The sequence below is a fragment of the Symphalangus syndactylus genome, chromosome 3 (assembly GCF_028878055.3).
Source record: "Symphalangus syndactylus isolate Jambi chromosome 3, NHGRI_mSymSyn1-v2.1_pri, whole genome shotgun sequence".
In the NCBI taxonomy this organism is placed as follows: domain Eukaryota; kingdom Metazoa; phylum Chordata; class Mammalia; order Primates; family Hylobatidae; genus Symphalangus; species Symphalangus syndactylus.
Window position 1 is genome coordinate 101,729,360 of NC_072425.2, and position 15,506 is coordinate 101,744,865.

A 15,506-nucleotide genomic window follows, 5' to 3' on the forward strand; every position below is an offset into this window, starting at 1 on the left:
TTACTCAAATTGTCCAACATTTTCTTCTGTTAATGTCTCTTTGATGCTTTCCCTCCGTGTGGGCCAAGAGCAGGCCAACAGCATGGTACATGGTTGTTCCTATGAAAACCAAGAAAGATGGAGTAGAAAAAAAGAGACCTACTGTGTTTTTCAGTGGTGTCTTCTCCTGGGCATTTTGGTTCTTCCTGATGGCATTTGGACCCTGACTTTGTGGGCAATGCCAACTTTTATGCTTGAATGAAACCATTTCTAGTAGTTCTCCACACATTTCCCAAGAAAGGTATTTGTTTATCATCTTAAATCTTACCATTTAGTATTATTTATAATTTTTCTATGTAAAAATACATACTCATTCTAGAAAAATTTTAAAACAGAGACAAACCAAAAAGTGAAAATTAAAAAGCAACTAAAATTTTTACTAATAGAGGTGATCTACTTTTAACCTCTTACTAGATACTTTCTGTGCATATAGGACCTTTTCCAACCTTGCAAGAATAATTGATTCCTAAAAAAAATTTCATAGAGTAAGTTGTCGTATGTTAAACATATAATTATTACTAAATTCTTGGGCAAAGGAAGAGAAAAAAAGAATCTAGAAATGAATAGAATAGTTAGGGAGATAGCTGAGGACTCTTGATCTCTTTAAATAGAAGTCATCAGTTACACAAACCTTCACACCAGTGTTTGTTTTACAGACTTATTTGGTAGTCATTGCTACAACCATATATTCTATTTGATGAAAGGTGAATATTAAACCAACAGGAATAACAAGCTTACTTTATGGCACAACAATGTCTTCGCGGATAATCTGCAACATCTAGGTAGGACAATGTGAGCAGGCTATTCTTATACAAGTACTCAATATTTAAAAACAATACTTTACAGACAAGAAGAAAACTAGGGGAAATAGTAAAAGGAAATTTTTTCTTAAATAGTTCGTTGCACCATTTGCAATCTTACCATGCTACACACATGTAAGGCATTGCAGCCGTTGATGGAATTTCCAAAAGCTGACTTCAGTTCACTGACACCATTGTTCCCTTTAGCTAAATAAGTTTGCATTTAAATTGAAATTTAAATATTCATTTTTTGGCACCTGTGCCCTGAAACTTCATGAAGAAGAGTATATTTTAAGAGTATAATTCATCTGATATTGCTCATTTTTGGGTAGGGAGATGGAGGAAGCAGTGTTTTTCCCCAAGATAAGTATTTTATCCAAAGTTTAATATGCCTTAAACGTTTTTTGGCTGGGTAAATGGCATATGTTATAGTCAACATTATAATAATTTTACACCTACTTCATCACATTCATTTCTGGTGTAGTATCCTCAAGTTTTTTTTTAACAAGGATTAAATCATGTAACCTATCTGAAAATGCTAACACACGACAGCCTCTCAGTAAGTGTGCTGGTCCCCCTTCCTATACCATTTCAAAATGCTTCTGCTCTTATTTCATTCCTCTGTGACTATTGGAGTGAGCAGCAGATGCCTGGGCCTTTGGAGAGTGATCTAAAATGGCCTAGTCAGAGAGATGCTAATCACATACACCCCATCCCTCCTCAAAGGGCCAAATGTAGAAACGGACAGTGGTCATGCCTTGGCCGTCCTCCATGAACACGGGATTGGCCCCAGCTTCTAATGAGCACTCAGCCCAGGCTCAGGACCACCCCCAACAACGCAGATGGAGGTGCTTGCCAGTGGTCCAGGTAGTAGCAGTAAACTAAGGGATGGGTACGTGGACAATCTTCTCTGGCTGACTAATCAGTTGGAACTACATGCATTTCGATTATTATTCAGCAAATATTGATGGAGCATCTTCTACATTCCAGGCACTGTTCTAGACTCATGAGTCTAAGATTGGCAGAATGTCAAGGATTTAAATTGCTCACTGGCTTAGTTTTGAGAGTGTGGCCTTGTCCTCTTGTCTAGGTTGGCCTTACGAAATCCTTTGTGTCGATTTCACCAAGAAGTGGAGACTTTTCGGCATCGTGCCATCTCAGATACTTGGCTGACGGTGAACCGCATGGAACAGTGCAGGACGGAATATAGAGGAGCACTATTATGGATGAAGGACGTGTCTCAGGAGCTTGATCCAGACCTCTACAAGCAAATGGAGAAGTTCAGGAAGGTAGGAGGTTTTATGAGGGTTAGCAGAAGGGATACCTGCTGGAAGGTAATGAGGTGTGATTTGAATCCCTCTGGTGAAGAAGACTTAACTCAAAAGCACCAAGGATGCAATTAATCATCGCTGGTGTCTTTTTATGTGACAGAATACCAATTAATGTGATACATAATTCTCTAAAGGATAAGATAGAAGAGACAGCTGGAAATTGCTGGGATTTCATAACTGCTTTTAATTGAAGTCAGATTTTCTTATAATGTGCACTTTTTGTAAGGTTGTCACTTTTAAATGCCTTTTCATGCATAACTAAAAATCAAGATTAGATCAGATGAATCTGGGAGGTTAGAACAGACTACTGGGGAAATCTTTTAAAATCGCTAATGCATATTAAAATTAATAGAATAATAATGCTCCTTTGTTTTGTGATGTGTTCAGAAGCAGTGGGGTTTAGTTGCAGGGTTAACTCATGCAACATTCCTCAGAAATTTTTCTGAGGAAAATATGTGGCTGAAGAGATGGCTGTGCTCTTAAAGTTCACTGAAATATTTGGTGAGCAGTAAAGAACAATCTTGTTGGTTTTTTAATTATCTTGTGTCAATTTAGCAGTTTGATTTTGTCATACAAGAATACATCCCACCACTAGGTGGCAGTCTTACACTGAATATTTATGAAAATGCAGCGAGATTTTTGTTGTGTACAATCTTGGTAGTTCTTTGTTTGGTCGCCTGGATATATTTCAGGGTGTGAACGAAAAAAGAATCAGCCAAATGTTAGGCTTGACATAATATTGTGTCAACTGTCTTACTCATTTCAAATGATCCATTTGTAATTGTGATATTGCTTAAAATCCCTAGATTTCTTGTTATGTACATTATTGCAGAGCCACAAATAGAACCATCACTTGCGTTGGAGGTTAGCTGTGTAGGGGTGGAGGGAAGGAGGGACCTTCTGGTGCTTAAGAATACGGTCACCAATTCTTGACCTAGATATAGATTGATTTCTTTAAAGTCAAGTTTTATCTTGGTTTGTGATTTAGAACCCTTCCCTCTGAAGAGAAATCAGGGTCCATTTTATTTCTGATCACAGATGTTCTTCATGTGTCAGCAACATCTGACTTCTTCATAAGGTAGGCTTCTGAATCATAGAAAATCGGGACTGAAAAGGCTGCTCATGATCCTCTAGTGAAACTCGCTCATCTTATAGAAGAGAAAAATCAAAGCCCCAAAATCGTAAATAACATTTTTAAAGGATTGCTAGCTAGATGCTGGTGAGCTCAGGCTACTGTTGAAGTTTTCTAACTTTCTAATCAGGCCAGTAATTTGGTTTGTCTTTAGCGCTTTATTTGAGGGTCGAGGAGAATGAAGTGAAGAGGGTGAAAAAAGTTGTCTGCAGGGCAGAGTGCTTATCATTTATATCTATTGCCTCCTTTAATCCTCACAATAACCAAGACACCAATTTTATTTTATAAGCAAGGAAAATGATACCCATGTTAGGAAATTAGCCCAAGATCAGAGAGATAAATGAGAGTCAGAATCCTTCAAAGTACACATAATTTTCTTCTCTAAGAGACAATACCTAAAATTGAAAAAGGCCTTTCATAGTAATTCCTCTCTTGTGATTTATTCACTCAATTAATATTTATTGAACACCTCCTGTGTGCCAGGTAATAAAAATAAATATATGATTATTCTGGAAGGCAGAAGAATTTTATGTGGAATTGTGTGTTTTGTTTTTTTTGGTTTTGTTTTGTGGGGGTGGTTACTAACTGTAAGGACGAAATAAAAACCAAGTCCTTCGTCATTTGGTTTGAGTGTTGAAACATTACCCATTCCTTAGTGTCATCAGTCTGTTGATTTTGGAAAACATGTTTTTTTAAAAAAAATCTTTGCCATGCAGAAGTTGCTGAAGCCTTACTCCCCAATCCCATGTGTGCTGGATTCAATTTAACAGCTAAACATGGTGTACTTAGAATATTTTTAAATAAGCCTATCTTCAAGTGTATATTTGATTAGGCCAGACTGTCCACAAGGACAAGAACCATGTTGGGGATCTTCACAGCCATCACCCCAGGGCCAGTCCAGCACTTGGCCCCAAATTAGCACATACATAACAGATGACAAGATTCCAGGCACTGAGCTGGAAGTGCCACACCCATGTTTTCTCAAACCTGTAGGGCATTCCCACCATTTGCAGCTGACCTCATGATGTTTTGGAAATTGACATATGTGGTTTTGCAGGTAAGAAGTTGCATTATTAATGTGAGGCTTGCTGCCCTCTTTAGAATGAATTTAAATTGTGGAGTTTTCTCTTCACTTGGAGTTTATAACATGACATTTAACTTTGAGCAAGCTTTACTGTTTTGTCCCAGTAGGATTCCATTTTAAACAGTCTCCATTTCTCTCCCAGGAATGTGTTACCTAAATGTGTTTCTGAGTCATCTAGGAGAGCTATCCAGCTGCAAGTGGCTCCTCAGGAGTCACCGTGGGAGGGGGAGTTTCAGTCTCCTCAGGGTCAGCTGCCGTCTTCATGTCTCAAAGGATGAATCCTGAGCTAAAGTAGTATTTTGCTATAAATTCTCTTTTTTGAGTTCACACTTTCTGGTGGAGACAAAATTCTAATTCATACCTCATGGATGTGGTCTCCCTATTTGGATTCCTTAGTATCCACTCATTCATTTATTTGTCCATTCAACAAATGATATTGAAGCTGGGCCCTGTTCAGGCAGCATCCAGAGGAATACAGTAGTAAGGAGGCAGATTGATCATTGCCATCTTGTGCAGTCATCTGGGGATACAGCAAGTAAACACAATACAGCATGGTGAACAGTAGTGTCTATGGTGGCACATGGTGAACAGTAGTGTCTATGGTGGCACATGGTGCTGCAGGAGCTCCTGGAAGGGGCTTCCTGGAGGAGGTGGCACTAAACAAAATGTGAAGGACGGGTAGGAAGGAGCTGGGTAGAAGGAGTAGAAGCAACAGAGCAGCATTCCCGGCTGAGAAAGCAATTTACTGAAAGGCCTTTTAGGGGAGAGGAGCAGCGCACTTAGAACCAGAGCACAGAAGGTGAGGTGAGTGTGGAGATGGGGGTGCCCTGACCATGGGGCTAGAAAGGGAGACAGGACTGGAATAGAAAAGACACTGCTCCAAGGGGTGGAAGTAGTGGGAGGGTGTAGGGAAGGCAGGAGGCATGATCAAGTTTGTGTTCTTAGATTGTTAGGTGGAGAAGGGATTGCAAGGGCCTAAGCTTAGAGGCTGGGAGAACTACTGGGAGGCTTTTATACAAACTCGGATGAGACATAAGGTAACCATGAAATGAAGGGGGAGGTAGACCAGAGAGAAATGGGCTGTTCTGACCTCTACCAGATTCCGTGGTAGAGCACCACTTTAATTGCTGAGCTCTTCATTGTCTTTAGAAATAAGTAGAATAAGCATAAATAAATCGCAAGTTCAAGTGTATTTTCACCTCCAACCAAGGCTTTTTTCATAGTGTCTTCAGATTGCCAAGAAACCTTTTAAATAGCACACAGTGAGCATGACTGAAATGATGAATGAAAAACTTGAAGTTAAACAAAGCAATCTGTTTTCCTTCTGGCACCCTTTGAAGCACAGAGGCCTGACGACAGAGCTCTCAACATCAACATTAAGAGCATTTATTAAGTGTCTGTGTCAGGGGGTGGAAATACAAAGAGGTGGGAAAGCATGATTCCAGCCTTCAAGAATGACCCTGCCAGGCATCTGATCCTTGTCAATATGACCATGAGGGACGAGATACCTGGAGAGTGTGGCTGCACATAGCTGTTCTCAAGACCAAATACATAATAGGAAAACGTGGATGAATTTAAAGGGGCAGGGCTGGGCTGTGTGCAGTTGGAAGTTCCTCCTGACAGCGTGATTCACCCCAAGACCACGAGGTATTTTATGAGCAAAGTTACAACGTGTGATATATGTGCTCTTTGAAGGCAGAGTAAAAGGGTATGATTTAAAAATAGAAGTCAGCTTCTTGTAGCAGATTACGTCAGCTAAAGTTGTGAGCTTGCAGCAGAGCTTTTGCAGCCTGAATGCCCTTGAGAGAGTCCTCCTGCGGTCAATTAAGTGTCTTGTTTTTCTTGAAAGTCAGAAATGGGATGGAGGGTAATTATTCTAAATGAGATAAAAGCTGTGTTAGGTGTAAGAAAATAGTCCTGAATCCTCTAAAGAGATAGTAGAGAAATGTATATGTGGGCATTTATAGGAGTCTGAGTCCTCATAGACAAGGACAAGCGAACCAGTGTTTTAATGAGGGCCATTTATTAAACGGCTAATGAAATCCTACAGCATTTGTCTAGTGTTTCATCACCATAATTCAAAAGGATAGCTAAAAGGTATTATAGGAAATGAGTGATACTCACTGGTATTTGCAGGTGTGTATCTATTTAAAATAGTGTGAGGTTTTGGAGACCTGTTCATGCACTAATCATATTATCAAAGGATATGTGGTGAGAAGGTTTATTAACAAATGTTGGTGGCTTACTAGGTGGGACCTTATTAGGGCCATCAGTCAGTGGTGTTCCGGTGTGCTGATTGTGAAGGTTTGGGTCTATAGCACTTGGTCAAGGACTGGTAAACAGCAGTACTGATATGGGGGATGGGTTTCCTGTGAACAAAGACTTGGGTTAATTAATTTGACAGTATCATTAATTACTGCTGAAATCATTGGTTTTTGTCAGAGGTCAGGCTCTTTTAGCAATTGAGGGCAGGTCCCATGAGAGTTGGAGACACTAAGTAATGCAAGAGTGTCACTGCTCAACCATCTCAGGCTGTAGGATGAAGGCCTTTCCTTTCTGCCTGGGCCATTCAGCTCTCTGGATTAAATCAGCTTCTGTTTTACTTCAGTGTCTAAGGTAGGGCTGGGACACCTCCCCCTACCCCGTGAGTTGAGTTGAGTGAATGGGGAACATTTCCAGTTTGGATCCATACAATGAACCAGTGTTAAATGTTTAAGCGCTAATATCTCTCAGGACTTTGCTTAATTCATATATAAAGGAGGTAGGGTAGAGGGCTTACTCCATTATCTTCTCTTCCTCTGCTAGTTCTAGAATTCTATACACAGGATTGAGTTCTTTTATGAGGACAATTTCTTTTGTAAAACTAATGCTCTCTTAAATGTATTTGTTTCATAACTCACCATTTTCATTTGTAGGTTTTGGTGTGTGCCTGTTGTTTGTTTGGGTTTGGTTGTTTAACTGGGGTGCCTGTTTTTTGTGGATTGAAGTAGATTGACTCGAGCTGCCAAACCCCACCCGTGAGTTGCTGCTTTTTTAGAGTATGTGAATGCCGAAGGAAAAGCCTGCCATTTTCACGTGGCACAACTTGGAAGGGAACAAACAATTACACCCTTGCTTCCAATTCTGAATTGGATGAGATGAGGCTTTCAGGGTTTTATGTTATCTTTATTGATTTTCCCCATGGAACTTGGGAAATAGCAAAAATTAGCTTTAGGGTGAAGCCAAGACCATTTAAAACAACACGCATGAAACAGATAACTCGCAGAGCTGGTGGCTGGCTGGCTGCTGCTCCTGACTGGAAATGGAGAGGAGGAAGGAGCGTGACCTCAGAGTCAGGATGGTGCTACACACTGTCCCAGCCCTTGCTGACACCAGCTGTGACTGCTTGGATAGGTCTAATAGGCCTATTGCAATTTTCTCATCCACTAAAGGTGATCGCCGAGCCCTCTTCCAGCTGCAACATTTTTAGTTTTTTGTTTTGTTTTGTTTGTTTGTTTTGAGAGCAGGGTCTTGCTCTGTCTCCCAGGCTGGAGTGCAGTGGTGTAATCTCAGCTTACTGCAACCTCCGCTTCCCAGGTTCAAGCATTTCTTGTGCCTCAGCTTCCTGCGTAGCTGGAATTACAGGCACGGGCCACCACACCCAGCTAATTTTTGTATTTTTAGTAGAGGTGGGGTTTTACCATGTTGGCCAGGCTGGTCTCAAGCTCCTGGCCTCAAGTGATCTGCTCACCTCGGTCTCCCAAAGTGCTGGGATTATAGGTGTGAGCCACAGTGCCTGGCCTTAGTATTTTTTTTTTTTTTTTTCTAAATCACTGAGCTCATCTGTAGAGAAGTGTAGATACTGAAGAAGGACTGACGTGTACTTTTTTCAACGTGGTGTTTTCCTGGGACTTCAAGTAAGTTCTGGTCTTTCTGAGTCTGCTTACTCTTGTTGCTGTTGCTCTAATCTTTGCCTCTGGAAAAATAAGAATGTTTCATGCATAATTATTGGGTGAATTTATTGGACACTTTCAAAGAGGAGCCTTTGGTATTTACAAATGGGTAATATTTTTCTCTTATTTATGTATGAATACTTTTGCAGGGGTCAGCAACCTATGGCCCACAGGTCAGCCACCTGTTTTTGTAAATAAAGGTTTTATTGGAACATGACCATGCCTATTCATTCACTTAGGACCATAAGTGGTCTGGCTGCTTTCACAATACCATGGCAGAGTTGAGCAGTTACAACAGAGGCTAATGGTTCACAAAGCTAAAAATACTTACTCGCCACCCCTTTATAGAAAACAGTCTGCTGGCTGCTGTTTTATAGGTACCTGTAGTGCATGTTGAGATTAAGAAAGTGTGAGGTTTTAAAATTTTTTAGTTGTGGTAAAAAGAAACACATACCATAAAATTTACCATCTTAACCATTTTTAAGTGTCCGGTTGAGTAGTGATCAATGTATTTATATTGTTGTGCAATGGATCTGTAGAACATTTTCATGTTGGTCCCAGACGGTCTAATTCCAGAGCTCAATATGCAAACCACTGCATTGCTCCCACTCCTACAGAGCACTATGAACAAATGAAATCCAGAGTAGAATGAGTCCTGACCCACAAACCAGAAGATCCATTTCTTCAGGGCATAATGCTGGACAAGCTACCAAACGTATTAACCACGCTAAGCCTCCCTTGCAGGTTGGAGCTGAGGAAGGTGCCCCTCACCGGGGGGCAGTGAGTTTTAGAGGGCATGAGTCACGGGAGGTACTTAGCAGGGCACATGGCACAAGGCAAGCTCTCAGATAATGGTAACTCTTTTTTATAGTTACCATATTTACTCCTGAATCTCCAAGGGAAAAAAAAATTAACATCCAGCAAAACACATATGCTAAGTAAATCAGCTGTGGGGTCCCTGGGAGGTTGGCCTCAGCCTTGGATTTCCCCTGCAATGTGGGCTGGAGTAAATGGTGTTTATCGTTCTGGATTGTCTGACAGTTTGTCACACAGGAGTCTGCAGGTATGACAGGCCACTCCTGACTTCCTCTTCGACGATTCAGCCACCTTCCTCCAACCCAAAGTGCAGGTGACTTCCAAAGTGCCTGATTGTCTCGGGAGTCCCACCAACCCAGGATTAGCTGCCTATCCTGTCTCTCGCTGGAGCTCCTGGGATCCATTGAACATTTTGCTTTAAAATTTCCCTTGGCGCATGGTGGTGCACGCCTGTAATCCCAGCTACCCAGGAAACTGAGGTGAGGATCCCTTGAGCCTGGGTGGCAGAGATTGCAGTGAGCCATGATCACGCCACTGTACTCCAGCCTGGGAGACAGAGTGAGCCCGTTTCAGAAAATAAAACATTAAAAAATTTTTTTTTCCTTTGGCTATAAGGGTTAGGCAACCCACCTTTGTGTTCAGGATTTTTTTTTCCCTTCTGTGATCTACTTTTAGTCGGATGGAGTCTTTGAAAAAAAAATTGTCTTTTGAGCATAATTTTGCGTTTATAAATGGATAGGCTAGGAAATTATATAGTAGTCTCTTAATTTGTACCTTTCCTACTGGATGTACCTTCACAGCTTTTATATTATTTCTGTTTTTAGTTCGACTTTGTGGTGAGAAATATTTAAGTTTAAATAAATACATATTCATGATGTGTTTATGTCCTGAAAAGTTTTCAGTTACGTTTGTACAAAATAAGTAAATATATTTACACACATCCCCAAAATGACAGACATTTAAGCACATTTCTCTCACATCCTTTTCTGTTTCCCAAGCTAGAGGTTGATCCTCAGCTGCTACCATTATTCAGTTTCCACATCCAGGAGGCCTCTTGTTTCTAATAATTCTGCTTTCAAAGTGTCTGTTGAATTGGTTCCCTCCTCTCATCCCCAGTGCTCTTATCTGAGCTAGGATCTTCCTCAATTTAAAGGATTATAATTGGCACCCCTTTCCACACTAATGCTAGTCCAATTCTGTAACATAAAGTGATCATGTATTTCTCCTGGCTAATAACTTTCTGTGGCCCTTCCTTGGACAATCGACAAGTCCAAACTTAGTGTGGCCTTCTAGGCCCTCCACAGGCTGGCTCTGACCTACCTCCCCCCAACCCCAGCTTCCCGAGAATAATTTCCCTCCCACCTCTCTTCCCTGCTGCTGCCACACACACATGCATACCCTGTGTTTCCAGCCTCATTAAAATCTGTGCCATTCACCCCATTCTTAACACACTCTGACCTTTGCAGGCTCTGTTTCTCCCACCAGAAATTCCCTTCTCCCTCTTTTGTGCCTGTAAAACTTTGAGGCATCATTTAAGGCCACATGACCCCCAGGGAGCCTTTGCTGACTTCCCAAAGCAAGGCTGTTACCCTTTTGCACTGTTCCTGTTGCACTTTATACATGCTTCTTAGCCTGCCACTTGGTAGATACTCAATAAATATTTATCAAATGAGCAAATAGGTAAATAAATAGGCCTAATTATTAGCAATTGGGGTTCAAGAATGTGTAAAATCCGGGTCTTACACATCTTCGAACCCAATTGCATAATAAATAAACATAATATGCATCTTATAAATGTATTACTGAAATTTAATCCTGCTGTTGAACAAAAATGAGACTCAGGTATGCAAGCGAGGAGTCATTTGATATTAACATCCTAGAAGATACCATCTATACTTACTAATTCATAATTTCTGTTACTTGAATTCTATAAGTAGAGGAACTATCCGTACAGTTTTTTTCAATTAAGCATGTTTTGTAATACTATAAATGCTAATATGTTGGCTTAAAACAGATTTTTTTCAAGTGTGGAGTGGGAAGGACCACATCTCTCTTAAGAGGCATTAAATCTTTGCATGTGACATTTCTCTAATTGTTTAAGGGAAAAGCTTGCTTAACTCTCGAGTTTCAGAGTGGACTCTGGACAAAAGTGAATTATCTGTGAACTCATGTGTGTGAACTGATCTGGTCCAAGATAGTTTTCCTTTCACCAGATTGTCTGGCTTTTCTTCCTAAGGTTTATGTGTATTGAGTGGCACATGCAAGCTTGGCTTCTAGAATTTCATGGATGACAACATTCAAAACATAACAGGTTTTACTGAGTGGAACCATCAAGTTCCAGGTCAAAATACTGCCGTAAATTGAGCCCATCTCTTAACAAGGGCTCCTCAGTGCCTCAGCAGCTTGAATCTCTTGGATGAGTGTTCCCATGTTTCATCACTTAATGCTTTTGGCTGCAGGGTCGGAGGGATGCACAGTGCCTATGACAACTCCCCCTACCCCACTCAGCACTGACTGTTCCATTGGCCTCTGTCTCTTTTTGGTAGCTCCTGAAGAAGGTATCATCTTAAATTATGGGTCACTGGAAAATTACCATGTCCAAGTAGTATGATTTACTAGTTACTGTCTCTCACCTCTGTAGTTTATCCCTAAGTCTGTCATAGCAACACATCCTTCTAGATTACTTTCTTCTTTTTAGTTAACAGCTCAAATATCATCTTTCCCAGCTAGTCCTCTTATTCACCAAGATGAAATAGTTGTAATTTTTACCATCTTCTAGATTTCAGTATAAAAGAAGACAGTTGTACCCTGGTGGGTTAGCCCAGCACACTCATTTAAAGTATTTATGCTTCAGGGATCCGTTACTTTTTATTTTATTTTATTTTTTTTTTTAGACAGAGTCTCGCTCTGTCACCCAGGCTGGAGTGCAGTGGCGCGATCTCAGCTCACTGCAAGCTCCGCCTCCCGGGTTCACGCCATTCTCCTGCCTCAGCCTCTCCAAGTAGCTGGGACTACAGGCGCCCGCCACCACGCCCGGCTAATTTTTTGTATTTTTAGTAGAGACAGGGTTTCACCGTGGTCTTGATCTCCTGACCTCGTGATCCGCCCGCCTCGGCCTCCCAAAGTGCTGGGATTACAAGCGTGAGCCACCGCGCCCGGCCTTTATTTTTGTTTTTATTTTAAAATATGGTGATTTACTTACATATACAAAATAGAGCATGGGTTTTATTTAAATTTCAAACAGGAGCAGTGTAGCTACTGTTTCCCGAATGCCAATAGCATTATAGTACTGTAAGTTGCTTCTGTTAGAATCAAAAAGAATTTTCTTCAAATCCTTCTTTACAAACAGACTTTTCAGTGACTGCAAAAATAGTGGTTTGATGGTTGCCTAGATTACCACTTCTACGTAAAACTGGATTTATAAGTTGGCTAGGGAAAATTAGCATTTTAGAAAGAAAGGTCTAAATCACAATTGCTTTAGGAAAAACTTGTGTTCTGTGTTAGTTTGTCATCAAGGAATATTAAAGAATTTTGAATAGCATTTTTTAATGATTGAATTATTTTTGTTAACCCTCAACAAGGCATTCCTAACAAGATTTATGCAAGCACTATTGGCCTTATAATGGAGTCATAGGTTGTCATGATTTCATAGGTTCCCTGTCTCTCAGTGAAACTCAGAATCCCTTTTGTCCCAAGTCCTAAGTCTATCTATATTTTAGTGTTTGAACTATCAGAAGAATGATTGAATAGAAAACTGCTAGTTTCCATTCATAGTTCTGAGATTTAAAATAACAGAAAAAGATGTTGGATGATTCCCTGTTCTCCAGAGAACTGCTGTAATTCTAATCTAACCGGGAAATGAGGAAATGGAGGCTGGCATGTTACCTGTTTATATCCTGGTCAGCAGGAGCTCTGTTCACTAAAATGTGCACAATTCTCAGCCACTTTCTCAAAAAGTGTCTTCACTTTGTCTCCTTTAGTGAGTTACTGATAAAAAGAAAACCTTAAACAGAAAACAGCTTTAAAAATATGTGTACTACCTTTCAAAAATAAAATTTTCAGGACAGTTACAGGTATAATAAAATTATCCCAAGTGAAGAAATCCTGCTTCATCTTCAGCAGTTATCCCACTCCTAATCATTAAACAAGATCAGGGAAACTCAGAGAGGGGAGCCTTAAAACCTTAAATGGGCCGATTTTACATGGATTCAGGGAGCCCTAAAAAGAAGCAGACCCTAAGAGCCTATTGGTATAACTCTGAAATGAAATTCCCACATGCATTAATCAGGCTTCTGTTGTTACCATCAAATGAAATATGATTTTCGGGCTTGGTAACACTTCACAGTTGATTGGCTCCTTCTATCCAACCACCCATCTATCTGTGCATCCATCTTTTAAAATTCTGTCTCCAGCTGTGACTCTGAGACAACCATTGTCATTTAGATGCTGCTTCTTCACTGTGGTTCTGCTGGTGACTGCTGACATTGAAATGAGGGATGTTTCTCAAGATAGATTAATTATATAAACAAATTGAGGGATGAGGTTTTCTTCTGCTTTGTTCTTTTTAATAAATTTCTGTCCTGGACCACTAGAAGTGGGACTCAGCCATGCTTACAAGCAAAAATAGTTCATGGGTATTAGTTTATGGTTTGAGAGATGTTCGGGCAAACGGACTTGGAAAATATCCACATCGGAAGAGGAGGAACCATAGGGGAAAATAGTCTACAGATTAATGCATGTGAAATAAATGAAGAAATTTCTCAAATAGGGAAGCTGAGAAAATAGTTGGGTAAAATATATTAAATTTAGGATCTTGTTCTCTTTCATTTTTTTTTTTTCATATTAAATCTGTGGGGGACAGATCCAGGAGAAGCTGGCAACCGCAAGTGCTTCCAGGGCCTGGAACCAGGATGGGGGATGAGATGAGCTGAGGAAGCTAAGAATGAGGTTGAGGTTTCACCATACGCCTTTTCCTGCCTTTTAAATGTTATGCCATGTGCATGTGTTACCCATTAAAATAATTTGTATTAAAAATATTGAGAATCAATGAGATCGAAGAACAGAAGAAAAGGGAGAATGACAGAAAAGTTTCTTAAATTGGCAAAAATGGGGAGGATTTTTAAATGGTTTGTTTTTGATGATAATAAAGGGAAGAGAGAAATCAGGCTTTAGGGACAAAGATGGGAAGCTAAGTTCCAAGGTAATGTCCTGTCGGCAGCTGGATGGAGGAGGTTGGAGGATGAAGTCATTTTCGAAAGCCATCAGCAGGGAGAGCCATGTGAGGAGGTGAAGTCACTTAGGGATGGAAGGATCAAAACTAGCGCCTGAGGGAAATCCACCAAATCACAGGAAGAAAGATGAGAGTGTTTCTTTTAAAAGCCTCCACTGTTCTAGGAGAACTTCAAGAAGAGTTATGCTTATCCGGAAAGGGAAAAAAGGTGAGAAAGTAAAAAGACAACTTTTCCCACATATCCTCAATTCTGTCCTAGAAGGAACATGTTCTATGTTTAGCATCAATGAGAATGTGGAGAAAATCCTTTCCCAAAAAAGAACGAAGCGGGAGGGGGAGAGAGGCTGTGGAGGGGGGCAGCTATTTCAGAGGGAGCCATCTCCACACTTTCAACCCCACTCCAGGCCTTCGAGTTGGATTGCAGCACCCTACAGGCTGAGGTTTCGTCTCCTGATGTGGAGGTTTTCTGCCAGCCTTAATGACTTGCTCTGTGTTCAGCGTCCACTTCTAATTCTTATTCATGCTGTTTAATGTGCTGAGGCACAGTCTTTCCCTACAGTCTCTCTCTCAACTCTGTTCTCTCAATCTAGGGATTTCATCAGTTCCTTTTCACTGGGAATCTTCCAGGTCTTACAAACTAAACCCAAGAGCATTTATGTTCCTGCTAGCCCCAGTTTTGTCGTTAAATTTTTTTGAGTAGTATCAATTGCCATAAATCAAACTAATATCCCTCTGGCTTCATAATATTTGTTTATTACTAGTTTATTTTTTAATACTCTCATAAGGGTCTCCTAATGTTCAAGTTTAAGAAGAAATGGAAACACATGCAGACTCTAAACCACACATCTTTTTTGTGCGCACGTTATGGATTAGGCTCCTTTTAACAAGTGTATATGTTAAAGTCAGGTATGACTGGGAACACAGAGGATGTAGCTCCTCTGAGGGTTACTAGAGACTGTGTGGCATACTCAGGTTTTACTGGAATTTTATCAGAGGCACCACAAATCACGTATTTTAGAATAAGACATTGAAAACATCTTTAATTTTAAAGATCTGCATATCTTCCTCATCCAGGCTGTGTATGCCATGCTTCCTCACCTTCCCTCCCCAAGCCCTGCCAGGAAAAGCCAGGGATTTGTAAA

General features: G+C 40.5%; 1 protein-coding gene across 21 annotated transcripts in view; it reads left to right on the plus strand.

The window, feature by feature from the left end:
* ICA1 (islet cell autoantigen 1) overlaps positions 1–15,506 on the plus strand; it is a 150,464-nt gene that overhangs the window by 38,424 nt on the left and 96,534 nt on the right. For all 21 annotated transcript variants that reach the window (XR_008656687.2, XR_008656686.2, XM_063637080.1 and 18 more), the window contains one exon: positions 1,930–2,128. Coding sequence is in view for 19 of the 21 variants with exons in the window: in XM_063637080.1 (XP_063493150.1) it covers positions 1,930–2,128 (199 nt within the window). In the remaining 2 variants the exon portion in view is untranslated. The remainder of the gene's footprint in view (positions 1–1,929; positions 2,129–15,506) is intronic.